The sequence below is a fragment of the Lepidochelys kempii genome, chromosome 10 (genome assembly GCF_965140265.1).
Source record: "Lepidochelys kempii isolate rLepKem1 chromosome 10, rLepKem1.hap2, whole genome shotgun sequence".
In the NCBI taxonomy this organism is placed as follows: domain Eukaryota; kingdom Metazoa; phylum Chordata; order Testudines; family Cheloniidae; genus Lepidochelys; species Lepidochelys kempii.
The window spans coordinates 674,838-701,707 of NC_133265.1; the positions used below are offsets into that span (position 1 = coordinate 674,838).

General features: G+C 42.8%; 2 protein-coding genes and 1 pseudogene across 7 annotated transcripts in view; 2 read left to right on the forward strand and 1 right to left on the reverse strand.

Moving 5' to 3' along the window:
• NSMCE1 (NSE1 homolog, SMC5-SMC6 complex component) overlaps positions 1 to 19,559 on the forward strand; it is a 45,268-nt gene extending 25,709 nt beyond the window's left edge. For 2 of the 5 annotated variants that reach the window (XM_073361591.1, XM_073361592.1), the window contains exons 3-8: positions 13,358 to 13,479; positions 14,783 to 14,869; positions 16,373 to 16,519; positions 17,679 to 17,795; positions 18,682 to 18,802; positions 19,271 to 19,559. In XM_073361591.1, coding sequence (XP_073217692.1) covers positions 13,358 to 13,479; positions 14,783 to 14,869; positions 16,373 to 16,519; positions 17,679 to 17,795; positions 18,682 to 18,802; positions 19,271 to 19,356 — 680 coding nt within the window. In that variant the 3' untranslated portion in view covers positions 19,357 to 19,559. The remainder of the gene's footprint in view (positions 1 to 13,357; positions 13,480 to 14,782; positions 14,870 to 16,372; positions 16,520 to 17,678; positions 17,796 to 18,681; positions 18,803 to 19,270) is intronic. The other 3 variants (XM_073361594.1, XM_073361593.1, XM_073361595.1) reach the window with 3 other exon arrangements.
• On the forward strand, positions 11,181 to 11,317 carry LOC140895222 (U2 spliceosomal RNA; annotated as a pseudogene).
• Positions 19,560 to 20,068: 509 nt separating the features above from the next.
• The window catches only part of KDM8 (lysine demethylase 8), a 30,432-nt gene continuing 23,630 nt past the window's right edge, over positions 20,069 to 26,870 (reverse strand). For both annotated transcript variants that reach the window (XM_073361590.1, XM_073361589.1), the window contains 2 exons: positions 21,755 to 21,847; positions 20,069 to 21,659 (listed from right to left, as the gene is read on the reverse strand). In XM_073361590.1, coding sequence (XP_073217691.1) covers positions 21,495 to 21,659; positions 21,755 to 21,847 — 258 coding nt within the window. In that variant the 3' untranslated portion in view covers positions 20,069 to 21,494. The remainder of the gene's footprint in view (positions 21,660 to 21,754; positions 21,848 to 26,870) is intronic.

Consider the following 26,870-nt stretch of genomic DNA (forward strand, 5'->3'; position numbering starts at 1 on the left):
TCCCAACTCCTGGTCAGACACAAGAGAAGTCGATCTGGACTGTGAATTCAGAACAACGGCCAAGCTGAGGGCTGCTGTGAAGCTCCAAGGCGAGCAAATCTGCCGAAAAGCGCAAGACCCACCAAGGTAGAGCAGGAACTTTGTCACAAATACTGTTAGTATCCTCTTGGTCACGGACTGAATAATGAGGTTTACACACTTCTCCCTCCATCCCAGAATTGTTGACCCAACAGACCTGCATATTCTTTGCTTTAAAGTATTTGAATTTGACATGTTCTCAGAATAAATTTGCAGTATTGGTACATACTGCTGACTCCCTCTTTATCTTTCTAAGATTTGGCCAGTCATGAGGATTTTCTCTGTTAGACTCATTAAGCTGTGAAGAAAACTGAAAGGTCGGAGGAGTCTTTACTTCTCCTTTTCTCCCCTTGCATTTGGGGAGGCAAATTCATGTTGCGTTTCAAGCCAATGGCAAGTGCTAATAAGCAGCCATCCCATGTAATGTTTGTTTTATTCATTGTGAACAGTAACTGTGTAGACTGAGTTAGTTATGTTTGATATAAAACAGGACTTCAATAAAATAGACATGTGAAGGGCCCTGGATAAGAGAGGAGAGAAGGGATTAGAGAAAATTGCTCCTTTTCCCTATTTGATGTTCAAAAGGAAATGTCTTAGCTTAAAGAAAGACTAATGTAAATTACACTATACCTGTTGTATCTAACCGGATGTGGTGGCTAGGGCTCAGAAGGAATTACCCAAGAGCAGCAGTGTTACTCTACAGCTCAACATTTCTTAAGCGCCAGAAATTTTGTGCTTTTTTGTGTTTGAGATCTACAGTATAATTAAAGAAAGGAGGGTTGTCCTTTCCCCCCCCACCCCCATTCCCCTGAGTCATGCTGGCATCCATCACTGGTTGACGGAGCCTCCTTCCTGCAATTCCGAGCAGCTTGCATATCAGTGATATGCTACTTTATAGGGACTGTCAAGGTTCCTCCCCCACTCTGAACTCTAGGGTACAGATGTGGGGACCTGCATGAAAAACCTCCTAAGCTTATCTTTACCAGCTTAGGTCAAAACTTCCCCAAGGTACAAAATATTACCCCCGTTATCCTTGGAATGGCCGCTACCACCACCAAACTAATACTGGTTACTAGGGAAGAGCTGTTTGGACGCGTCCTTCCCCCCAAAATACTTCCCAAAACCTTGCACCCCACTTCCTGGACAAGGTTTGGTAAAAAGCCTCACCAATTTGCATAGGTGACCACAGACCCAAACCCTTGGATCTGAGAACAATGAAAAAGCATTCAGTGTTTTACAAGAAGACTTTTAATAAAAAATAGAAGTAAATAGAAATAAAGAAATCCCCCCTGTAAAATCAGGATGGTAGATATCTTACAGGGTAATTAGATTCAAAAACATAGAGAACCCCTCTAGGCAAAACCTTAAGTTACAAAAAAGATACACAGACAGAAATAGTTATTCTATTCAGCACAATTCTTTTCTCAGCCATTTAAAGAAATCATAATCTAACACATACCTAGCTAGATTACTTACTAAAAGTTCTAAGACTCCATTCCTGTTCTGTCCCTGGCCAAGACGACTACAGACAGACACACAAACCCTTTGTTTCTCTCCCTCCTCCCAGCTTTTGAAAGTATCTTGTCTCCTCATTGGTCATTTTGGTCAGGTGCCAGCGAGGTTACCTTTAGCTTCTTAACCCTTTACAGGTGAGAGGAGCTTTCCCCTGGCCAGGAGGGATTTCAAAGGGGTTTACCCTTCCCTTTATATTTATGACACGCCCCCCAAATCTCAGCTAGGGTGAAACACTGGCTGGGATTTCTTCCTGGAGCTCTAGGAAAACAGAGTTAATAAGACACATGCATCTCTAAATATACTACCAAGTACATAAAGACTAACAATATTTTCCACATCTCAAGGACGATTTTAACCAGTTGATTCTGGGAAACTTCCACGGGAGAGTGCATCAGCCACTTTGTTAGAAGCTCCTGAGATGTGTTGGATGTCGAAATCAAAATCTTGGAGAGCTAAACTCCACCGAAGAAGTTTTCTGTTAGTTTCTTTGACGGTGTGAAGCCACTTTAGTGCAGCATGGTCGGTTTGCAGGTGGAAACGCCGTCCCCAAACATATGGGCGTAGCTTTTCCAGAGCGTAGACAATGGCATAACATTCTTTTTCAGTGACTGACCAGTTGCTTTCCCTCTCAGACAGTTTTTTGCTGAGAAACACTACAGGGTGGAATTCTTGATCAGGTCCTTTCTGCATTAAAACTGCTCCCACACCACGCTCGGATGCATCTGTGGTTACTAGGAACGGTTTGTCAAAGTCTGGGGCCCTTAGTACAGGGTCAGACATGAGTGTCGCTTTAAGCTTGTTAAAGGCCTTCTGACACTTTCCGGTCCACTGAACAGCATTTGGCTGTTTCTTTTTGGTTAGGTCTGTCAGTGGGGCAGCGATTTGGCTGTAGTGCGGTACAAATCGTCTGTAATAACCGGCCAAGCCTAAGAAGGATTGAACCTGTTTCTTTGACTTTGGGACAGGCCACTTTTGGATAGCATCCACTTTGGCCTGTAGGGGGCTGATAGTTCCTTGACCCACCTGGTGTCCAAGGTAAGTCACTCTGTTTAGGCCTATTTGACACTTCTTAGCCTTAACAGTTAGTCCTGCCTCCCTTATGCGCTCAAGGACTTTTTGTAGATGTTCCAGGTGGTCTGCCCAGGAATCCGAAAATATGGCCACATCGTCAAGGTAGGCGACTGCATATTCTCCTAATCCCGCTAGGAGACCATCTACAAGTCTTTGGAAAGTGGCGGGTGCATTTCGCAGCCCGAAAGGGAGTACATTAAATTCATACAGCCCGAGATGTGTGATGAAGGCTGACCTTTCCTTGGCAGATTCATCTAGCGGTACCTGCCAGTACCCCTTGGTTAAGTCCAAGGTAGAGATGAACTGGGCCCTTCCCAGTTTCTCTAATAGTTCATCTGTGCGTGGCATGGGATAGTTGTCTGGGCGAGTTACAGCATTTAGCTTACGGTAGTCCACGCAAAAACGTATTTCCCCATCTGGTTTGGGAACTAGAACCACTGGAGATGCCCATGCACTTTCAGAGGGGCGGATTACACCCATCTGTAACATATCCTGGATCTCCCGTTCTATAGCAGTTTTAGCTTGAGGAGACACCCGGTAAGGTTGGACCCTAATTGGGTGAGCATTACCTGTGTCAATGGAGTGGTATGCCCGTTCAGTCAGTCCTGGGGTGGCTGAGAACGTTGGCGCGTAGCTAGTGCACAGCTCCTGGATCTGCTGTCGCTGCATACGCCCAAGGGTCATGGAGAGGTTCACCTCTTCCACACCACCAGCACTTTTCCCTTCATAGTAGACACCTTCAGGCCACTCAGCGTCGTCTCCTCCCTGGGCTGTAAACTGACAAACCTTTAATTCTCTGGAATAAAAGGGCTTTAGAGAATTAATATGATACACCTTAGGCTTTCGGTTGGAGTTGGGGAATGCTATGAGATAATTAACAGCTCCCAGGCGCTCCTGGACCACGAATGGCCCTTCCCACGATGCTTCCATTTTATGGGCCTGGAGCGCCTTTAAGACCATGACCTGGTCTCCTACTTTGAAGGAACGCTCTCTGGCATGTTTATCATACCAGGCTTTTTGCTCTTTTTGAGCATCCTGTAAGTTTTCTCTAGCAAGGGCTAAAGAGGTTCGGAGGGTGGTTTGTAGGTTGGTTACAAAGTCCAGAATGTTAGTTCCTGGAGAAGGTGTAAATCCCTCCCATTGCTGCTTCACCAACTGCAATGGCCCCTTAACCTCACGGCCATATACAAGTTCAAATGGGGAAAACCCTAAACTGGGATGTGGTACAGCTCTGTAGGCAAAGAGCAACTGCTGCAATACTAGGTCCCAATCATTGGAGTGCTCATTTACGAATTTACGTATCATGGCCCCCAAAGTTCCATTAAACTTCTCCACCATGCCATTTGTTTGATGATGGTAAGGAGTGGCAACCAAGTGATTTACCCCATGAGCTTCCCAAAGGTTTTTCATAGTTCCTGCCAGGAAATTAGTCCCTGCATCTGTGAGGATGTCGGAGGGCCAACCTACCCTGGCAAAAATGTCTGCTAGTGCCTGGCACACACTTTTAGCCCTGGTGTTGCTTAGAGCTACTGCTTCCGGCCATCGGGTGGCAAAATCCATGAAAGTCAGTATGTACTGCTTTCCTCTGGGTGTCTTTTTCGGAAAAGGACCCAGAATATCCACAGCTACTCGCTGAAATGGAACTTCAATGATGGGGAGTGGCTGGAGAGGAGCTTTGACCTGGTCTTGGGGTTTTCCCACTCTTTGGCACACCTCACAAGACTGGACATAGGTAGAAACATCCTTGCCCATTCCCTCCCAGTGGAATGACCCCCCCAAACGGTCTTTGGTCCTGTTCACCCCAGCATGGCCACTAGGGTGATCATGGGCTAAGCTCAAGAGCTTGGCCCGGTATTTAGTTGGAACTACCAACTGTCTCTGAGGATGCCAGTCTTCCTGGTGTCCCCCAGAAAGAGTTTCCTTGTATAAAAGTCCTCTTTCTACAACAAACCTGGATCGATTAGAAGAGCTGAGAGGCGGTGGGTTGCTCCGTGCCGCCGTCCAAGCTCTCTGGAGGCTTTCATCTGCTTCCTGTTCGGTCTGGAACTGTTCCCTTGATGCTGGAGACATCAGTTCCTCATGGGATTGTGGACCTAGGCTTGGTCCCTCTGGAAGCGATATAGGGGATGGAGCTGTTTCTGTTGACTGTGAACCGCTCTCCACTGGTGCACTATGTTGGGATTCAGGCTCCGGCTGAGCCTCTTGTGTAGGGTTATCGGCTGCTGCCAGTTCAGGTTCGGTGGGGCCCTCTGGTGTTGAGGTTGCAAGTACTGGATTCAGTGCTGACACGGGGTCTGGTGTTGGTTGTTCGGCTGGTTCCGGTTCTGGGACTGGTTCCGTCTGGGTCTCTGGGACTGGATCCACTACTGTTGTTGCAGACATTGGCCTGGGGTCCAGGTCCATCACCTCTGACTGGGTCCTGATAGAAGTTTCCGGAACAGAGCTAGGCCTCACGGCTTGTTTAGCCTGGTTGCGGGTGACCATTCCCACCCTCTTGGCCTGCTTCACATGATTGGCCAAGTCTTCCCCCAACAGCATGGGGATGGGATAATCATCATAGACTGCAAAAGTCCACATTCCTGACCAGCCCTTGTACTGGACAGGCAACTTGGCTGTAGGCAAATTGAAAGAGTTGGACTTGAAGGGTTGAATCGTCACTTGGATCTCTGGGTTGATTAAATTGGGGTCCACTAAGGAAGCATGGATAGCTGACACTTGTGCTCCGGTGTCCCTCCACGCGGTGACCTTCTTCCCACCCACACTCACAGTTTCCCTCCGCTCCAAGGGTATCTGGGAGGTATCTGGGCCTGTGGACCTCTGGTGTGATTCCGGTGCAATGAACTGTAATCTGTTGGGGTTCTTGGGGCAGTTGGCCTTTACATGCCCCAGCTCGTTACACTTAAAACATCGTCCAGCTGACGGGTCACTGGGGCGAGGAGGGTTGCTGGAGAACGGGGTGGTGGGACGATAAGGGGTCTGGAGGGTTCTTTGGGAGGTAGGTGGGGCTTTGGGCGGCCCCCGGTAATAGGGTGTGGTCTGGGGTGGTCCCTTCTGGTCTCTGCTCCAACTGCGACCAGTTTTCTTCTTCTCTGCCACCTCCACCCATCTGGCTCCAATCTCTCCTGCCTCAATTACAGTTTTGGGTTTCCCATCTAGGATGTATCTTTCTATTTCCTCAGGAACACCCTCTAAGAATTGTTCCATTTGCATTAGGAAGGGCAAATTTACTGGAGATTCAACACTTGCTCCTGATATCCAGGCATCCCAATGTTTTACAATGTGGTAGGCATGTCGGGTAAATGACATGTCTGGTTTCCACCTTAGGGCTCTGAACCTCCGACGAGACTGCTCGGGTGTTATCCCCATTCTGACTCTCGCCTTGGATTTAAACAGTTCATACTTGTTCATGTGTTCTTTAGGCATTTCAGCTGCCACCTCAGCTAAGGGTCCACTGAGCTGCGGCCTCAGCTCTACCATGTATTGGTCAGTAGAGATGTTGTACCCAAGGCAGGCCCTTTCGAAGTTTTCTAAGAAGGCCTCAGTATCATCACCTGCCTTGTAGGTGGGGAACTTTCTGGGATGGGAAGTGGTACCTGGAGAAGGATTGCTAGGGTTTGTTGGTATATTCTGCTGGGCCTTTATCCTCTCCATCTCCTCCACATGCTTCCTCTCTTTTTCCTTCTCCTCCTCCACATGCTTCCTTGCCTCCATTTCCCTCTTGTGGGCAGCCTCTTGGTGTTGTTCTGCCTCCCTTTCTTGTTCCTTCTTCAGCTGCATGAGTTCTATCTGTCTTTCATGTTCCCTTTGTTTTTCCTCAGCCTGAAATTTGGCTAATTCCAGCTGTAGTCGAGCTGAGGATTTGGCCATTCTAACCTCTCTGTTTTTAACTAACTTTACACCCGAGGTTTAGAAATAAACAAACAAAACTTGGCTGTAAAATTTTGCTGTGCTGGAATAGAATACCTATTCTCTGATAGTGATTGTCAACCTACAGAAAAAGACAATTCCCTTGTCTCTGCTCTGGGCCCAAATTAAAGCAAAAACCCTCCAACTACTTGGAAACCTGCTTACCCAGCCCAAAGAAGAAAAAAAATTTCTTTTCAAACCTGTGCTCCTTGTAAAACAAAAAAAAAAAATCGAAATCCTAAAAAAAACCCTGCCACTTTTGTCTCCAGGCAAATGGGTAGAGCACACACCCCCTATTTACTTTTAGGAAGAAAAGGAAAAAAAAACAAACCTCTGGGTTGGAAGACTGTGAATTTCCCTGCAGGAGTTAAGTACCCTGCCTCCAGGCAAAGAAAACCTGCAATTCACAAGATAATCCCCTTTCGTCTCTGCTTGGCCACAAAGCAGAGAGAAACCAAGCTGCTTTCAGTTTCAAAGCTGCCTTCTGGACTTCCTAAAAATTCCTTTTTAAAATCTGTATTTCTAGTTCAAAAAATCTCAACTGGATCTCAAAATGATTTCAGGTTAATCCCACCACTGTGCCACCATGTCAAGGTTCCTCCCCCACTCTGAACTCTAGGGTACAGATGTGGGGACCTGCATGAAAAACCTCCTAAGCTTATCTTTACCAGCTTAGGTCAAAACTTCCCCAAGGTACAAAATATTACCCCCGTTATCCTTGGAATGGCCGCTACCACCACCAAACTAATACTGGTTACTGGGGAAGAGCTGTTTGGATGCGTCCTTCCCCCCAAAATACTTCCCAAAACCTTGCACCCCACTTCCTGGACAAGGTTTGGTAAAAAGCCTCACCAATTTGCATAGGTGACCACAGACCCAAACCCTTGGATCTGAGAACAATGAAAAAGCATTCAGTGTTTTACAAGAAGACTTTTAATAAAAAATAGAAGTAAATAGAAATAAAGAAATCCCCCCTGTAAAATCAGGATGGTAGATATCTTACAGGGTAATTAGATTCAAAAACATAGAGAACCCCTCTAGGCAAAACCTTAAGTTACAAAAAAGATACACAGACAGAAATAGTTATTCTATTCAGCACAATTCTTTTCTCAGCCATTTAAAGAAATCATAATCTAACACATACCTAGCTAGATTACTTACTAAAAGTTCTAAGACTCCATTCCTGTTCTGTCCCTGGCCAAGACGACTACAGACAGACACACAAACCCTTTGTTTCTCTCCCTCCTCCCAGCTTTTGAAAGTATCTTGTCTCCTCATTGGTCATTTTGGTCAGGTGCCAGTGAGGTTACCTTTAGCTTCTTAACCCTTTACAGGTGAGAGGAGCTTTCCCCTGGCCAGGAGGGATTTCAAAGGGGTTTACCCTTCCCTTTATATTTATGACAGGGACCATTTTATTCTCAAAGCAAACTTTATCTAGAGATTCCTGGAGTTTAAGGCCAGACAGATCATTGTGATGATCTATTTTGGTGTCCTACATACCACAGGCTACCCAGTGATTCTTGCTTTGAGCCGATGATTTGTGGTTGAACTAGAGAATATTATAAAAAGACATTTATCCAATTTTGATTGAAAGTTCTACATCACAGAATATTTACCAGATCCCTCGGGAAGCTGTTCCAATTGTTAATTACCCACACTTAAAAAAAATCTGTCTTAGTTCCACTTTTAATGATGATTGAGTAGATGTATGTTCCCTCTTAGTCAATGCTGAACCATCAGTATAGCATGGTAGTACTTGGGAAGCGTTTTTAGGTTCATTGTAAGCCCAAAGTCTTGGTCACTTGTGATCAGTAAGATGGCATGGCATTTTTATAAGTGTGTTAACTCTGTTATTCTGGCCCGATTCCAACCTGAGTAATTCTGTTTTGCCTCCCTAAATTCATCCTGCAGTTGGATACCTTCTTCTTTTTCTAAACTGTTGTGTGGTGTTGCTGTGCCCTTTGCAAGCAACGTTTTGGATGAAATCTGCACTGCAGATCTGTGTATAATGTGTTTGGGAGAACTGTATACATGTAGGATAACATTTATTACAAATAATGAAAAATAGGATACACATCCTAAGGATTAACAGCTAATGGTGAAGTCTGGTCAGAAGTCAAACACAGTGTAGATTGTAAGCTCTTTGAGGCAAGGACTATCTCTTAAGCACTGTACAAACACTCAATATCACCATGGGGGTGGAGTACGGGGTATGGGACCTGTTCTTGGTTGGTCCCTAGGCACCACCATAATGAACATGATACATTTAAAAAGTAAAACAAAATCAAAGCCAAATACCCAGTCCTCCTCAAAAATTTCAACCAACCAAACAAAAACACAGACTTGTTCTGGTCTCTTTGCATGTGTGAATGCTGAACCTGAAAAACGCAGGAAAGCTAATGAAAAAGATGTTCTCAAGTATAACACTGTGAATCAGTCAATATGGTAAATGCAGTTGCAACCTGTGAAATTTTAAATCTTCTTAGTGTGAAGTGCACCTAACAATAATACTATTCTATCAGACTTACAAGCAGCTTTCGTTTTTCTTGTAGGTGTTTTGGTTTTTTTTACATGTAATAATTACATGATCTGGCAAGATTTCCAAGTGTGATGGGGCGCTTTTCATAGAAGTTTTTTTTTTTTTAAAGTTGCATTTGAGGAATAATTAGATGAAGTGGAGAAGTTAAGCATTTCTCGGTGAAACTCACCTTTAGTTAGTCTGCTGTGAAATCAAAACTGAGCACCATGGATTTAAAATCCAAAGTAATCTTAGTCTCATTTTGATTTTTGTTTAATGCTAAACCCTAAAAAATTATGAATATTGAAGATTATGGTATAGATGTCACTTTTCTTAGTGTGGTTCTACTCTGAAAAGTGAATATTACATCGTTTCTGAGTAACTTGTGATTTAAATCCATTCTGAGTCAAAGTGGAAAGATGCAATGGGCTGTTTTTACATTGTCACTTTTCAGAGTAGAACTTCACTTTTCTCTCCTTTGTAACTGACAGCTGCACAGCTGGAGATTAAGTACTCAAAATAGTGTAATATACCATATTCTTAGATGTCAAGTAAGATGTGTAAATAAAGGGCCTGTCATATTTCTTAAAGTCCTTACTAACTTTGTTTATAATCTTTTGTCCTAAATAAGGGATCCCTAGGTTTGTATTTGCCCTTGTATGTATTCTGAAACTTACTAGGAAGCTATGGTTTCTCTGACCAATCCTATGTGGTAAAGACTCCCTTGTCTTTATCTCTGTCATTATTTTGCTATTACTTTCCTTGCCTAAAAGAGGAGATGAATATTCAGCCCAGTGTCTGAGTCAGAATGATCATTAACCAAAAGGCAAAGCAGCATTTGGTTTGCTTTATATTCACAGTCCCTAGGAGAGGCACAGATACCTCCAGTACAGATCCAGTCCCTTGTTCCAGAGGCGACCTCCAGCTTGTGTTCTGGCCAGGGTCTGTTAATCTGGTTTATTATTAAAATAAAATCAGATTGTTTACAATGTTCCATTTAGGTACTACTCTGCTGGTCTGTCAACTGCCTTTGAACTCAAATAATTCCTGCCAAAGCAAATGCTCCAATACGCTCCTATGCTTGTAGATAATGAGCTCTGCTTCTAATGCTGCCACATGTTATTGTCCATGTGCATATCTACTGAGTGATCAGGGCTGGGACTCATTTATTTACAAAGTGGATAAAGAACACTAGCTGGTTCTAGCATATGCTTCGTTTTCTACGCTATGAACAACTTCGCTTTATCCGTTAGCCAGGTCTTGGAACAGCATTTTCCTCCCTTTCTCCTCAGCTGAAAGCAAAATAAATAGCTACATCTCTGATATGGCGTTAGTTGAAACGGTGTTCTACACCTTAAAGAAAGAGACAATTTATCATTGTTTCAGAAAGATCATCCACAATAATTTTTGGTAAGCTGCAACTTTCTACCAAACTGATGTAGTTTAAAAAATATAGATATAAAAAACCCAACTGGGCTGGAAACTGGTTATAGTTTGACATCTTGGAATAAAAGGGTATCTTGGCTTAGATACACATCTTGCACCAACCTGGATTGTGTGATGCCACAAGGCATCCTTTGATACCTCCAGAAGACTGCAGTTATCAGTATAAATAATGTATTTCCCAGAGCACCCATTATTTCTAGCTATTTTACAAAGAGAAAAGAGGGCATGATCCCTGCTCCAAGGATTTTGCAATCTACAGACAGACAAATGGTAGAGGAAAGTGTACAGCCTATAGAAGAGTTGTAAAAGTAGTGAGTAAATGGCCACATCTTGATAATATAAGACTAATCCTATCCAATTTTCCCCTCAGATCTGCCAGTGTAAGTCAGATAGTTTTCAATACAAAAATAATATATGATCAATTTCTGCCCATTCAGTTAGAATTGCTTTCTATCCATAAAAAGAAAAGGAGTACTTGTGGCACCTTAGAGACTAACCAATTTATTTGAGCATGAGCTTTCGTGAGCTACAGCTCACTTCATCAGATGTTTACCGTGGAAACATTCATTCTATCCATAATGCACATTGCAATACAAGTCATGTAGCACAGAGGAAGGTTATGAGTTTTGCTACAGCTACTTCCAGTATCTTTGGCACACATGCAGATGTAATAAACTGTATATTAAATGGATTTTTGGAACAGGGAGCTGGAATAGTAGCTTGCTCCATCCACTCCATGCATCAAGCGGGTATTTTAGTGCTGCCAGGAATGGTGCACCTCCCATCTGGGAGAATATGCTGGTTAAAAGAAAGTGGGAAAAAAAACTGTTGGGTTCGTGTCTTGTTTTTAATGTTAACACATTTCTCGTTTATTTGGGGTTAGTTATTTGTATTTTGTTTTTAGTAGAGGCACTTGAGGGAGGGTGGGCTGCTTTTCTTAATTTTACTGTTGTTTTATAGGCCATTTAAGTGGCTCTTTTATTAGTCTATTCTATGTAGGTGCTCCCACTGCTCTCATTAGTGTACCTTCCAAAAGTGTGTGGTTTGGATCAGTCTTTCATCTGTGTCCCCACAGGAGAGAATTTTTTCATCCCTTTCCCCTTGAGAAAATGTCCCTGTTTTAGCTTAGGGAGTAGTCTCTGTAAATGTTTTCCTCAAACTAGGAATAGTTTATAGGAGCAGAGGAGGAGGAAGGTTTGAAATACTTTCCTCATGGATTGTATTTTCTAAATGGACAACCTACCCTAAATTCTCAATTACTGAGGGGCAATCTTCACTCATTGCTATATTTGCTTTCCACAACCAACTCTCTGTATGACTTTTCATGAGTGTTGTACCTGAATACTTTGGATGCTAATATCTAAACTGTGTTCTTAAATTTATTCACCTAAATTTGGGTTATTGCTAATTATGCACTATATGTATCTTATGGACTATCCACAAATACAAAGTTTGTTTTTAAAATTTAAGCACTATACCCAGATGTACAGACACTCCTTTTTTCTTAACCTGTGTACTATATAATTTTTTAATATTAGCTTTAATGAAAAAATTTAAACAGTTTAAGTGTGGCACCCTTTATTTCTCCTACACCACCACCAATAGGTCTGCAAACTAATTTTACGGTTAAAATTATCGAGCACAGCATTTGATTTCCCTCCATGGGAAGAGGATCTGCTAGTGCAAGCAGACTTTCATCTAAAATTCCAATGGTGTAGTTGTCCCCAAAAGAATATTCCTCTAGTGACCACTCCTTCAGATCTCTCCTTAAGACTCACTTCTGCCATGATACCACCTGACCATGGTCAGGCAAATCAATAATGTGCAAACATGCTTATTTTACTCTTACCTTGTTCTTGGTTTGTCAATGTCATCCACCTTTGGAGTTCTGCTATAAACCTAGATTGTGAGCTCACTGGGGCAGGGACTGCCTTTGTATTACAGATTTGTGCAGCACTTATCACAACGGGTCTAGAACCCTGGCTGAGGCCTCCAAGTGCTCCTGTAATCACAGATAATATCTCTTGTAACTGAGACAGTCTGAAGCCCTTTTAGTGACCACTCTTAATACGTCTGAGATGTCTCACAAGAAATAACTTTATTGGCTAAAAAAGTTGTGAAATATTACTTAATGCTGCTTCTAAATATTTAGGGTGAAAACCTAGTCCCACTGAAGTCAATGGGAGTTCTGGCAGAATCTTTGCTTGGAGCTTGTGCTGTGTCTATGTGGGGACCAGGACGGGTTCACCTGCTTTCTTCCATGACCCAGTGATGTCTGTGATGTAATTTCTGCTGCTAAATTTCTTGCTTATAGGATGTGGCACCAAATGCTACAATGGCATGTCCCTGAAATCAGAATTTATTATCAATCCATGGTATGCAGGTAGCAAAGCTGTTTCTACATTGTGAAAAACAGAGCACGAAAAGAAACCAGGAAACCACAAAAACAGAATAGAGCACAGATATATTTGTTCATTATACACAAGATTTAATCCTATATGGTAACTTTTTATTCAATTTAAAAACTCCATTCAGCTGGAATGGATAATGTTGTGGATCCCAAAGAGCCAAGCAACAAACATAAGAGTCCGTGAGCACGGCTACTGAAGTCGCAAGGGCTGGACTCTTCTGAAATCTGGTGTTGTGTTTGTAATCAGCAGTGATATGAAAGGAGCACAGGACAAGTACATGCCAGCTAAATGTAAAAGACAGGTTCAAAACTCTGTCTGGGTGTCACAAGCTTTGCTGCCCAGGACTGGGTTTCCAGGAGTGTGAGATTGGCTGTCTGACTAGCTAACCACCTTTTTTTAAAAAAATTTCCAGTCTACTATGCTCATGATAAGCTGGATGACTTCATCAATGTCGTTAACATCCATCTGCAGCCTTTCTTTATGCAGATCCGGAAAGGAATGTCTGAAGATGATGGGAAAACATATTACGCATTGGTAAGTGTGTGATATGTTGCCACCTTGTGGATTTAATGTCTAACTACTAGTAATGCTAACCAATGTCACATTTCAAAGATGCAGCAGCGAGGAGAATCATTAACCTTCATGCATAACATATCAATGAAAAGTGCACATTCCTCCTAATACTTTTAGACTGGTAAGCTCATTCATGCAGGGACTGTATTTTAGCCAGTGACAACAAATACAGCTACTATTTCTCTCTGTGCTCCAAATCCTTGAGTTTGAGGTACCAATAGAAGTGCTGAAACAAAGGGTTATAAAATAGCAATGTTATTCAGAGCAAATACACAGAATCTTGTGAGGATGTGTCTGCCAGCACGCTTCTCACACTAAGTGATGTTTTGTTTTGGCTGGGCTCCTCCAGTCTTATGCTGACAGCTGCTGTAGAATCTACACGTAGAACAGGGAAGCGTGAGGATGAACGGTTAACATGATAGACGCGAAGGAACAGAACATGGCGGCAAGGACTGTAGTCGTGTTTGATTTATTTATCATAAATATTAAGAGGTGGTGCTGCGATAAGTGTGGTTGTTTTTTTTTTTAAAAAAAGAACCTTTTTTCCCCGCTATATGTAACGTCGGCTGGAAAGCTCTTAAACCTCCCCAACATGGATTTTTTGCACCTGCTAATAAAAAATTCATCCAGTAGAAAAGATCTGCTAGGAAATGATTTACAAATAATTTCCGGATTGTAAATGTCAGCGAGAGAGAGAGCATTGTCTGGCGATTGCACAGGTCTGGGAATCGTGCTCTGTGCAACCTTGACCAACGCCTTTAGCTCCTGGTTCCTGTTTTCCCATGTATAAAATAGGGTTACTAATACATCATGGTAAAAGGTGCAAGAGCAATACGAAGTATTGTTGTTTTTCATAATCAAGTAGTGCTGCCTGTTAACCATAGTAAATTACTATTTGCTATTAGGTATTTTCATGATTTTTTTGAATGTTGTTCTATTGTATCCCTTTCATCTCAACTTACCTCAGAATCTAAACATTTATCTGAAGTACTGGCTTAGTATAAGTGAAAAATTCAGTCTCTTCTTAGTCTCCATTTGTGCACAGTGTGGAGTGTTTGCTCAGGAGAGGTCCAGGGCTGGAATACGGGGGTCCTGCAAGGGCAGGATTGAGGTGTTTTTGTTAATAAAAGGCTTTATCTCAAGAAAGAATGCTCCCCTTCATGCTGTTGCAACAAGCGACCTTTATGTTAATTTAAAATAATACATGCTTTGTTCTGGCTGGAAGTACAAAGGTAGTTTGAGTTCAATAATTGTTATTTTATAGGTGAATCTGGCAGAAACTGAAATAACTAAGATGGCATCTGACTATACAGAAAATGAGTTAGAATTGTTCAGAAAAACTGTAAGTACTGTAAGTCAGCTCATTACTCAGCAAATCAGACTGTTGGGGGAATGGTCTCCTCTTTAAAATAAACGGAATAGTCTGTGAAATCTGCTTGAAGAGTAAGATACCATATTGCTTTAGTTTATAATTGTTAGTTGTAACACAAATCAATTGAAAAAAATAGAAGTGTGGCATAAATCTATTCCCTCTTGGGGATAAATTAGTGTTAAATCGAAATCAATGAGAAAGCGCTTCTCAGAGCAAGACTTGGCAGACCTGCTTTTAGTTTATTAATCATCTTTCTGCAGCAGCACTGTCCCAGAATTCCCAGCAATGACTGGGTAATTCTGTCTGGGAATAGAAGGTTTCAGGACCCCTTTAATCTACAGTAGCTTTTGACAATAATAACCTAGTACTAGGATTTGAAGATTGCTACGAAGTGGATTGTATATTGTTGGTTTAGTCAATGACTCGTATGCATTGATAGCCATGGACAATGCCGCCTAACAAGACAGGCAGACCGCTCTTGAAGAGTTTTCAAAGGTCCAGACTCCCCCATTGGGTCCATATGCAATATCCTGCTTCATGTGAACCAATGGTGTCATCACTAGCATTTCCCGTGATAAGAATTCAGTATCTTGCTTTTTGTTGGTTTCTTGTTATAATATTGTTTGGTTCTGTTCATAAAGAGTATAGTGAATTTCTGTGACTGCTCAGAGACTGTATATGTTTTGGGCCTACCGGTGCGAGAAATACATCTGCCCTTTATGGACAGCAAGGGTGATGTGTTGCTTACCTGGAAGAAAATCCTCACTTGCCTCAATGTGAAGTTTGTCCAAAAAGTCTCATCTACACTTACAGCTTTCAGAAATATTCCCGTTGCTGGTCTGAGACTGGTGCAGCTTCACTGATGACATCAACAGTGTAGACCAGTGTATAGGTTACCACCACTCTCATCTCGAGCTGCACTGATCAGAGACGCACTGTGCTGAAAGTGCATGTGTCCTGCCTTCACTAGTGCTCCAAGATTTGTTGCCATCACAGATTTTGCACTGAAGCTCAACCAAAGATGATAGAATTTTTGAAAACTGGCAGCACCAATTCAGCCTAAGAATGTCAAGTACATTTACTTGTGCACATGAATCCAGTTGGAACAGATGCCTTGCTGATGGATAAAGATCTTTCATCAAGGAAGCATGGATCTCAGGCCAAGTCAAGACACAGATTCCTCTCTGGTGTGGAGGATGCATCATATATTCAGCATCATTGCAGTGTATTAAAGGGGCTTCAACATTGCTTCCTGCAAGCTCCCATCTTGCAGTTTCAGTTGTGGAATTATCTCCCCTGTGGCAGGTTAACACTGCCAACAGCCTCTTAATTGGTTTAATTTCCTGAAATATTTGCATTATATGTTGCATTTTATAGTATATTTAAACTAGGTGCTGAAAAAAACCTCCACATTGCCATTAACCCAGAACTCGGGCTAGCCAATTGTATGTTTTTTCTCATCAGATATTTTTCTTTCTGCAGATGGATGCGATCATCGTATCAGAAAATGGCTTTGCATCTTCCACAAATATTTTAAACCTGGCTGACCAACTTAAAATAAAGAAAATGAAGAAAAAGGAAGCAGAGCAAGTGCTGCAAAATTTGGTGCAGGATAAGTGGCTCTCTGAAGTAATTGCTTTATCTTGTAGAGAGAGTGGGCATTTTAGTAGCTTTGACTGTTCTTTCATATTGCTTTGACAGCCAAAAGTGCAGCTCTGCTCTAAAGAGTGACTGTAAAAATGGTATTGGGTGAGCCAATTTCTATTGTCTCAATGATGCCGTATAAAATATGCTAAGTTTACAAGTCTTTGCATCTGGCCGTGCTGTAAGCTTACCCTAGGAGTTGACTCAGACAGAGCTCTTTTCTTCTCAGGTATCATCACTTAGTAGCAAAGGTTCTGCAAGCCAAATGGTATGCTCATGCCAGGCAGTAAGGTTGCACGAGTGTAACTGAGAACCCTGCTGACACACTCCTGCAGTTTCCACGCATGGGACACTCTGAACGCTTGCCGCTCCCCTTTAAATACTGAGTTAGGGAGGCGGTGGTGGCACTGCTGGGCTTAGCCCCCCCAGAGAAGAGCTGGAGGGACGCGCCCCCCCCCGCCCCCCGCAGGTTGGCAAGCAGAGGTGACCATGTCCATCTGCGGTGCAGCTGCTGTGCTCACCCTCTGCTCTTGAAGGTGTTTCATCCTGAATCTCTACACCGTTCTCTGCGACGGGTTCCCTTGAGCTGGGGGAGACTTTCAGAAATGTAAAGGACAGGTAGGTGCCCAATTCCTACTGAAAGTCAGGAGGAAACTCCCCTTTGTGCCTTTGAAAATCTCTCCCTTCATTACATGTGTTAAGAAAGGGTGCCAGATTTTCTTCCATGATATTTCTCAATAATCTAGGTATTTTAGAGCTGTCCAGCTCTAAAGAGAAGCCCAGTTGCAAAGGTTGTTACATGTTGTTACATGGAACCCTACATTTTGTTTAGAATAATCTCTCTAACCTCTGTGGTCTTTGATGGAGGATGGGTGAATGCTTGCAGGGACCTGTGGCTTCCATGGTATGCATATTTATTAAAGACAAGGGAGTTTTTTTCCTGCTGTTTTATGCTAATTAGGTGCAGTGCTTTGAGTGGAATTTGAATATTGTCTTTGTATTAGTGATGGGTCTCTGCTGGATGCTGAAAAGAAATGAACGTCAAGCTTTGCTTTTGCTAAAAGTTCGAGCGAGCTCAGAAAAAGGTCATGAGTGAATTGTAAGAAACAATATTATAATCTCACAGTTGGTGTTGTTCCCTTAGCGAGATGGGGAGTACACCTTGCACACTCGCTGCATAATGGAGATGGAGCAATACATCCTCAGCAACTACCAAGACTTGGTGAGGAAATGTAACATCTGTCACAGCCTCGCCATTCAGGTAACATATTGGGCTGGGCTTCCTCAGTAAGTGTCTGCTGTTGAGAAACATTCCTGCATGATGGTAGCTAAAGCATGTGATATTTTTCTTTCTGAGCATTTGTTCCATGTTCAAACTGCTGTTGTAACCTGGCAGTGGAGTCCACAGTACACAAAATACCTATTCTGTTGCTGCCACTATAACTATATGAACTTGGAGAAAGTGAACTTAGTCAGTGAGAAACCTGCATTCATCATGTTGGCTCCTGTCCCAGTCAGCTGAACTGGGGGTGAATCTTTTCCATTTTTACATGTGCATGATGGTTGTTAGCTATTATAAACCACTGGACTCAACACATGGTGATTTCCCTGTCTGGTACGTGCATGCATCTTCACTCTTGCTTGCGTCAAGAACTCTAGAATAAGCCCACAAACTGCACTGAGGAGCTGGGCAGTGGCATCCCCACAAGCTCCCAATCTTGTTCCCCTGATAAGTGGCTGGGACCTGAGCTCCTTTTCTCAGCTGCCAATCCCCCATTACTCATTCCCTGCCTCCTGCAGCTACTTCTTCTCTCCAAGTCTTTCCCAACAGGCATGCTGTTCTGACACTCCTTTTCCCACCCACCTGTCCCAACACCCTTTGGCTCCCAAGCCTTCTTGCTACGAGTCTTTCCATGACCCGAACAAATGCCTGTTTCCCAGCTCCCAAGTAGTATTTCCCTGTAACCCATGCCAGCCTCTGTTTACAAGGATCCTCCAGCTGGAAATGAAGTAAAATTCTCTGGAGTTAGTGCTCTTAGTTTGGGTGAGTAAGGCAGACTATGGCTCTTTCCAAAGATGACATGCTTTGTAGCACTGAGAGGGAGACTAGAAATGCTTTCTATTGACAGTAACATTTCTCATTTCAGAGTCAAGTATGTGAAACCTGTGGAATTGGAATGCACTTGCCTTGTGCTGGAAAATATTTCAAAGCTCAGATGGAACCACACTGTCCCCACTGTAATGAGTTTTGGCCACATGAGATTCCAGGTAGCAAGCAACCCATTTTACAACTCTTGTCTAATAATACCTGGGCATGGACGGAGATATTTAATGGTGATACTTAAGTTACTGTAGTCATGATAAGATGACAGTGGATTGAACTTTCTTTCTTACTGGAAACGTCAAGTATTTCAGCTGGTGGATCTTGCTTTGGTAATTTTGTGCACCTATAACCATCAGGGTTGTGCCTTTACTCCTGGAGTCCTAGACCCTCTACTACCAGCAGTATGTTGAGTGAAAAAAAATCTGGAAATATTCAGTTTGTTGAAGCAGAAGCTTCTCGGAATACCTCAATGTAACTAATGAAATGGAACATTTCTAACGGAAGTCACAAGCAAATAGGAGTTTACACATTTTTAGCCATTTAGAGAGAATTTGGAGCTCATGAAAGTGTATTGTCAGGGAAACAACACAAACCGGTATTTTGTTCACTAACATTGCATTTTTTCTTCACAGAGATAAATCGGCCAGATTCCCAGTTGCCTTCAAGTGCCCCGAGGGAGAGGAGAGGAACCTCATCCTCAGGAACAAGGCGGCGTTAGAAAGACCAGCTTCAGTTAAAGCAGCCATTTTCTTTCACTGTTCTACAGATGAGCCCAATTGCAGTTTACTTCAGCGTTAGTGTAAAATGTGTCATTCTGAAAGTAGGAATGCCCAGGGAACAAAGTCAGTTTTCTTTTTATGGTTTGTTTATACTCTGCTAAAACCTTGCTAGAAGTTTGAAAATAAAACTGTTCTGACCTTGGCCTCCCCTTGCTCAGTTCCTGCACTGTTAAGGTCAGCATGGCTGTAGTGGAGGCTGTCATGGTATGTGTACATAGCTACCATTATTGCCAAAGGGGGGTGGGGCATTATGCCTATGTAGGAATGGGAGATTTGACTGCTGCTGCCTCAGTTGTGTAAGCTGATCCACATAGACCTTTACACCGTGCCCAGTCCTGGTAAATTAAAGGGGGCCCAGGTGCAGGAGTCCATCTGCACAGGTCTGAACGTGCAGCTGGGACAAGAAAGCTCAGTGCAGGGGAGTTTGTGCAAATCCTCCAAAAACAGAACTTTTTAAAAGACACAAGACCTATTTAGACTTCCATTTTAAAACTGTTATAAAATCTGTAAAATCAATGAGGTTTGTCAACCATTCTGTCATCCTGGTTGAATTCAGTGAAGGTGCCACTAACAGGGTTCAGTATTAACACCCTCATCCCCACCTAGTTCCAGCCCTCCTCTGAAAGGATGTTTTTAAACATAGTCTGAGTATTCACGCACACATTCATTCTTTATTGCTCCAAATCTGACAAAGAGGTGGCACCAGAAGCACATCTCAGGGTTCCCCAAGGTTTAAGAGCATCTATTAAGCCTCCTTTTAATACCACGATTTCATAGTAATTGTTGGTTAGAATAAATGATGCTAAGTTAGCACTTCTGCACCTTCATTTCTTGGATCTCAAAGTCCCTGCAGTCCCATAGCTTTGCAGGCACAGAAGCAGGTGTGTAGTCTTTTCAGCCCAGAATGCCAGAGAGTAGAAGTTGAGCATCTCTTTCACAGTTCCTTCTGTAATAATTGTTTTTTACATAATACCCCAGAAAATGGTTTAGGGTGGGAGAGGGGAGCCTAATGGGAATGAGCACCAGATGAAGGAATAGTCTCCAAACACCACATGCTGATTCCTTCACTGGCTCACTACACCAGAGCTCATATTGAAGCTTCATTCTAAGCAAACACACACTTGGGGTTTGCATAACAGTTAGAGAACTCTGCATTTGCAATGATTAGTAATATCAGAGCTTTAATCAAGAAAATGAAATCTTCATTTCATATTTCCCCTGTGAGTAAATGGGCTTTTTGTTAGATCAGCAGATGAGAAGTCACTGCAGTGCCCATGTTTTGTATATTAATGTATTTCTCCAGCAGCTATTTTTAACAATCATTTTAGAATTGTCTAGGTTTCCTTACAATGGCTTGGAAGGGAGAGAAGTACCAGACACTGCCAGCTGCAACAGCAAGGATGGTAATGAATTAATTGCTGGTGAGAATGAAAGGAATGCAGTCCATCTCCCTGCAAAGGGCACAACACAAGTACAACAGCTGAGCTCTATCACTGAATTATATAATCCAGTGTATTGCACTTCCACCCCTCATTAGCAATAGACTTTACTGCTGGCTTGGCTCCTTTTTATTATCGGAGATTTTGTATAAATGTTATCCACCATAATGGGAGTCATGGCTATGCAACTATTATTAAATTCAGATGGATGGTAAACTTACAATGGGTCACATGGTCCCTTCAGCTCCACTTTGACAATCACACCATTTGGGGCCCAGTGTCTTGATGATGCCCATATATAGTCTTGTTTTGGGTATGTATACTTGAGCTGATAATTTGACAGATGTTCTTTATTAGGAATTTGTATTGGAAACATTCACAAAACAGTGAATGCTGCTGCAGCTACCTCATTTCTGATTCTTTGTTTAGATTTCTTGCTATGTCAGGAAGCAGAAAGAACTGGAATTCTTAACCCAGCTCTGCACTTTAAGCAAAAGATAATGAACATTCTCATGTTAAGAAAAACTTTCCTCTGTTGAAGGTCTGAAAATTCTTTCCCTAATCAAGAGTACAGCATGCTGCATTTTTTATATTACCTTAAATTGCAAAACAGAGATTTATCCACACCAAATCATGGTTTATGACCACCAGAAACTGACAGAGAAGCTGACATCGAGAGATCGTACATAATGCCAGTATTTAACTGGAATAAACAGAACCTGTCCTGGTGTCAGAATACAAGCTTGAAATGCAGCCCGTTCAAACTTGGGGAACTTAACTAAATCGGGATCCTCCACGTCCACCTATAAATCAAACACACAATTTGTTTTCAGATCCAAAGATGGTTTGGTTACTTCAAATTAAATGATCAATTTTTAGATTTTAGGCAGTTATTTACCTGGCTGGTGTTGTGAAGAATTTGGGTTTCATGTGGATATAGATTTTCTGATTCCTGTGGAGAGTACAGACGGATGTATTTTCTTCCAATTACCTGCAGGTGGAAGGATATAAATTTTCCATCTGTCATTAATCTGCACATTGCCTGCTGAAATAGGGTTTGACTTCAGTTAATTAGTGATCAGTCTAATGCTCTATCCCTCTGTATCATGATAAGCACTTAACTGTAGACTACAACAGATTGCCAGATCCTGGGCAAAACAGGTAAAGTCATGATTTTTGCTACTGAGGAACAGGTACTCTATAATGAAGAATGAAATCAGATCAGATTGGGTTGTAACCTATGTACCTGGCTTCATAGAACAGGAAAGATGCTTTTAAGGAAGGGAAGGCAGCTCTTCCTCTTGAAATTCATTTTTAATTACATGGCACCCAGTCTCCAAAGTGCTGTTGGGACTAAACATAACTAGAAGGAAACAATGTTGAAAGGATGGTGAATAAAAAAAGTATTGAGTTAGCTGTGCCTGCTGAGCTGAGCCATGCTACACGCAAGAGGGTAAAGGTGATATTTCCAGGTAGCTGCCAGCTGATACTGAGCTTGCTCATACTCTACAAGGTCTAATTTTTCCATCACCATTAAATTTGTTCTCTACATGGTGATGTGTAATTGGGAGAGAAGAATTAGAAAGGCAGCTGGACTGATTGACCTGCACTTCTCTGAGTTGCAGGCAGGTGATGCTAAAAATTAATTGGCAGACTAATTAAAGTTGCTAGGCTATGAAACTTCACAAGCGCTTGTGCTCTCTGTTAGCAATAGAATAATGCCTCCATTACTGGCGATCCCTCGATTTAAGGATGAACTCTACCACAGATTTATATATGGGTCCTGAGATCACGCAGGAGTCTGATCCAGGTACCACAGATCCGCCTGCAGTAGATACAGATATTTTCTGGTGGATCAGCTGCCTGCTGGAAAAAAGGTTCTTTCTTTTTAATTCCTTCTCTCCCTCTCCTCAGCTTTGAGGGCAAGGCACTTCTCCTTGATGTGGAGCCATTGAGGTTGGTTGGTGGTTTGTTCCTCCCAGCTTGTAATGTCCACATAAGTTTTCTTTGTAGCGGTTTCCTTCATCATCACAGGATCTCTGACCATGGGTGAGCTGAGAGTAGAGGGCTTGTTTTGGGAGGGGAGAGTCTAGCATCCACACACAATGTCCAGCCCAGCGAAGTTGATGCATGAGGATCATGGCTCCAATGCTGGTAACGTTGGCTTCAGTGAGGATGCTGGCATTAGTGCAGCGATCTTCCCCTTGATGCGAAGGATCTTCCTGAGGCACTGCTGGTGGTACCTCTCCAGACTCTTGAGGTGCTGTCGATAGGACACCCAGGTTTCGCATCCATAAAGGAGCATAGGAATAACAATTGTCTTATGGACCTGGATCTTGGTGTCCTTCCGTAGGTAATGGTCCATGAAAACATGTTGGAGCACTTTCCCAAAGGAAGCAGTTGTGACCCGGATCCTGTGCTGGATCTCACGATTGATTTTTGCATTTTGAGAGAGTTCGCTACCAAGGTAGCAGAAGTGCTCGACTGTCTCCAAAGTCCGTCCCTCAATGGTGATTTGTGGTGGGTCATGTAAAAAGCTGCCCATCCATTCTGTATTGAATGTCAACTCCATTAGGGAGACTGTCTTTAATGAGGACCAAAATGACTGCTAAATAGATAGAGAACACGGTTAGGGCAATAACACATCCTTGCATACCAGACAAAAGGGTCTGGCTCCAAGCCATTATAGAGAATGGTGGTAGTCATTTGATCTGGAAGAAGTCTTAAGACCATAAAAATGTTTGGGATGGCAGCCAGATCTGGCCAGCACCTTACAAAGGCGCTGTCACTGACAGAGTTGAAGGCCTTTGTCAAACTGATGAAGGCCATGTACAGGTCCTGATTTTGCTTCTGAGACTTTTCCTGGATTTGGCAGGCAACGAAGATCATGTTGGTTGTCTTGTGGGATGGTCTGAAACCACACTGAGATTCTGGCAATATTTCCTCAGCAAAGGGAAGTAATTGGTTTAAGAGGATATGGGCGAGAATTTCCCCTGCTGTAGATAGCAAGGCAATGCCTCGATAATTTTTACCCTCCAACTTATCTCCTTTCTTAAAGATTGTAACAATGTTGGCATTTCTCAAGTCTTCCAGAACCTTCTCAGTATACCAGATTTGAATAAAAAGTTTGTGGACCTTCTTTACCAGTACTTCATCTCCAAACTTGTAGACTTCAGCTGGTATGTCATCTGGTCCTGTTGCCTTGTTTCTCTTGGTTTGTATGTGGACTCATGTTACTTCTTCGAGGACGGGGGGGGCAGGATCGGCAAGAGATTCTCTTTCATGTCGTTGAGGTATGGATTCATAGTGGCATCAAACAGTTGATTCATGATTCAGGAGTGATTCAAAATGCTCCTTCCATCTGGCTTTGATGGCTTAGCTGTTTTTAAAATACATTGACCCATCTTGGACTCAGAGTGGTGTAGGAGTATGGGAGCATGGACTGTAAATGGCCCTTACTGCCTGAAAAGTCTCCTCATGTCATGTTTACGAGTGCAAAGCTCAATCTACTTGGCCTTTCTCACCACCACTTGTTTTTGATGTGATGGATTTTTCCTTTGGGCTTCATCCTGGAGTTGCTTGTATGACTCTTTCTTCTCTTGATGTGATATGTCGTTTTGCCATATGCAATGAGCTTTTATTTTCTGGTTGAGCAGGCCCTGAATTTCAGCATCATTCTCATCAAACCAATCTTGGTGATGGCAGGTGACATAGTCAATGGACTCAGCACATGTCGAGAGAATGGTAGCCTTTAATCACTTCCAGAAATTTTCATTATCATCAACTGTAGGTATGGTGTCAAACCTTTCTTGGAGTTTCTCCTGAGTCACTATATCTTGAAGAGACTTGACATTGAATTTCTTTCATATTGATTTTGCCTGCTTACGATGCCTTGAGGCGATCTGGAAATTCGTGATGGATCTAACAAGGTGATGGTCTGTCCAACAGTTATTGGTTCCATGCATGGCCCTTGTGATGCGGACACCCTTCCGATCTTGAGTTCCAATGGCATCCTCCTCTTGAGCAGATGCATAGAGCATGGCCTGGTCATCACGAATACCAGCTTTAGACAAAGTGAGAAACCCTGGCTCCAGGCATTGGCACCTTCTTGACTATGTTATTGCCTCCATATATCACCATGGACAGACTGGTCAGAGTTGTTGATACTATGATTCAGGACTTCCCAAAGGATCAGAAGTGATTAAATGAGTGAGGGTCAGGTCTTCCTCAGTTACTGTATCTGTCACACTGAAACAATAGGAAGAGTCTGGCATTCTGACTGATCAAGAGCTGACAACACATTGGTGAGGCCTCATCTGGAGTACTGTGTCCAGTTTTGGGCCCCACACTACAAGAAGGATGTGGATGAATTGGAGAGAGTCCAGCGAAGGGCAACAAAAATGATTAGGGGTCTAGAACACATGACTTATGAGGAGAGGCTGAGGGAGCTGGGATTGTTTAGCCTGCAGAAGAGAAGAATGAGGGGGGACTTGATAGCTGCTTTCAACTACCTGAAAGGGGGTTCCAAAGAGGATGGCTCTAGACTGTTCTCAATGGTAGCAGATGACAGAACGAGGAGTAATGGTCTCAAGTTGCAGTGGGGGAGGTTTAGATTGGATATTAGGAAAAACTTTTTCACTAAGAGGGTGGTGAAACACTGGAATGTGTTACCTAGGGAGGTGGTAGAATCTCCTTCCTTAGAGGTTTTTAAGGTCAGGCTTGACAAAGCCCTGGCTGGGATGATTTAACTGGGAATTGGTCCTGCTTCGAGCAGGGGGTTGGACTAGATGACCTTAAGGGGTCCCTTCCAACCCTGATATTCTATGATTCTAACACTCCTTTGGCCTGGAAAGCACCACCAATCTGCAGCGCCATTCCAAACCACTCATAGCCAGGCCTTAGGTAACCCCAGGAAAAGAGAAGCAGCTGAACTAAAATGGGCTGTGAGATTCCCTGCTGCCCACAATACTCCACTCCCCATTCACTGACTGAGAATCTCCTCTTCTCAAGGCACAAGTGTCACAAGGCATCCAGATTTTCCCTAATAACACTACCCTATGCAAGGCCTTTCCTCCAGAAAGATCCCAGCATGCTTTAGAAACTGTATACGTTAGGGAATTCTTCCTAGCAAAATGCAGTCACAGTTACCTCTGGGTGGAGCATGGCAGCTGTGTAACTGCACGGCAATTCTAAACAGCCATTCTTAGAAAAGTAAGCGATAAAGAATACAATCTCTAATTGAAATGTAGTGTACTTAGGTAAATAGGGCTAACACCCCTTCTTATTAACAAGCACAAATAGCCAGGGCCTCAGTTATACGGCTCAGCTGAAAGCAATGTGAAAGAATGGAATAGCTGTATTTGTCTTCGTGCATTGACTGAGGTGTCTGTTAAGAGTCTGAAGGAGAGAAAAGAGCAATGCAGGGCTCCAGCCTGTAAACAAACTCACAGTTGAACATCTTAAATTGTAAACTCTAGGCAGGCAATCTTCATTTGTTTGTGCCGTGCTAGTACAAAGTAGCCTCAATCCTGATCGGAGCCTCTGGGTGCTTCTGTAATGTAAACGTTAATAAACCTACCAGCAATAGTTTTTCATTTATCTGAGAATAGCACTAATTTTGCTAGGGTGAGAACACAGTTTAAACTCTGAATTTTCATGGAAGTACAAAAAGTTATTTCATAAGATAATCAGGGCCGATAGTGTTGTTTGCCCTTGTGCTATATATTCACCCAAAACTCTGCCGCACCCTAGAGAGGAGAAGGAAGGCTTTATGGATAATGCCCTATGCAGGGAATCTGGAGAAATGGGTTCTTCCAACTCTGCCATGGACTGCAGGTGTGACCGTGGGAAACTCACATCTCTTTTCTGTGCCTGGGTTCCTCACCTGTAAAATGGAGCTAAATAATACTTCCCTACCTCACTGGGCATTGACAGCATAAATCTGTTAACGTCTGTCAGATGCTGAGATGTGTACATCAGGTGACATAATAAACTACTGAGGTGATGAGCACATC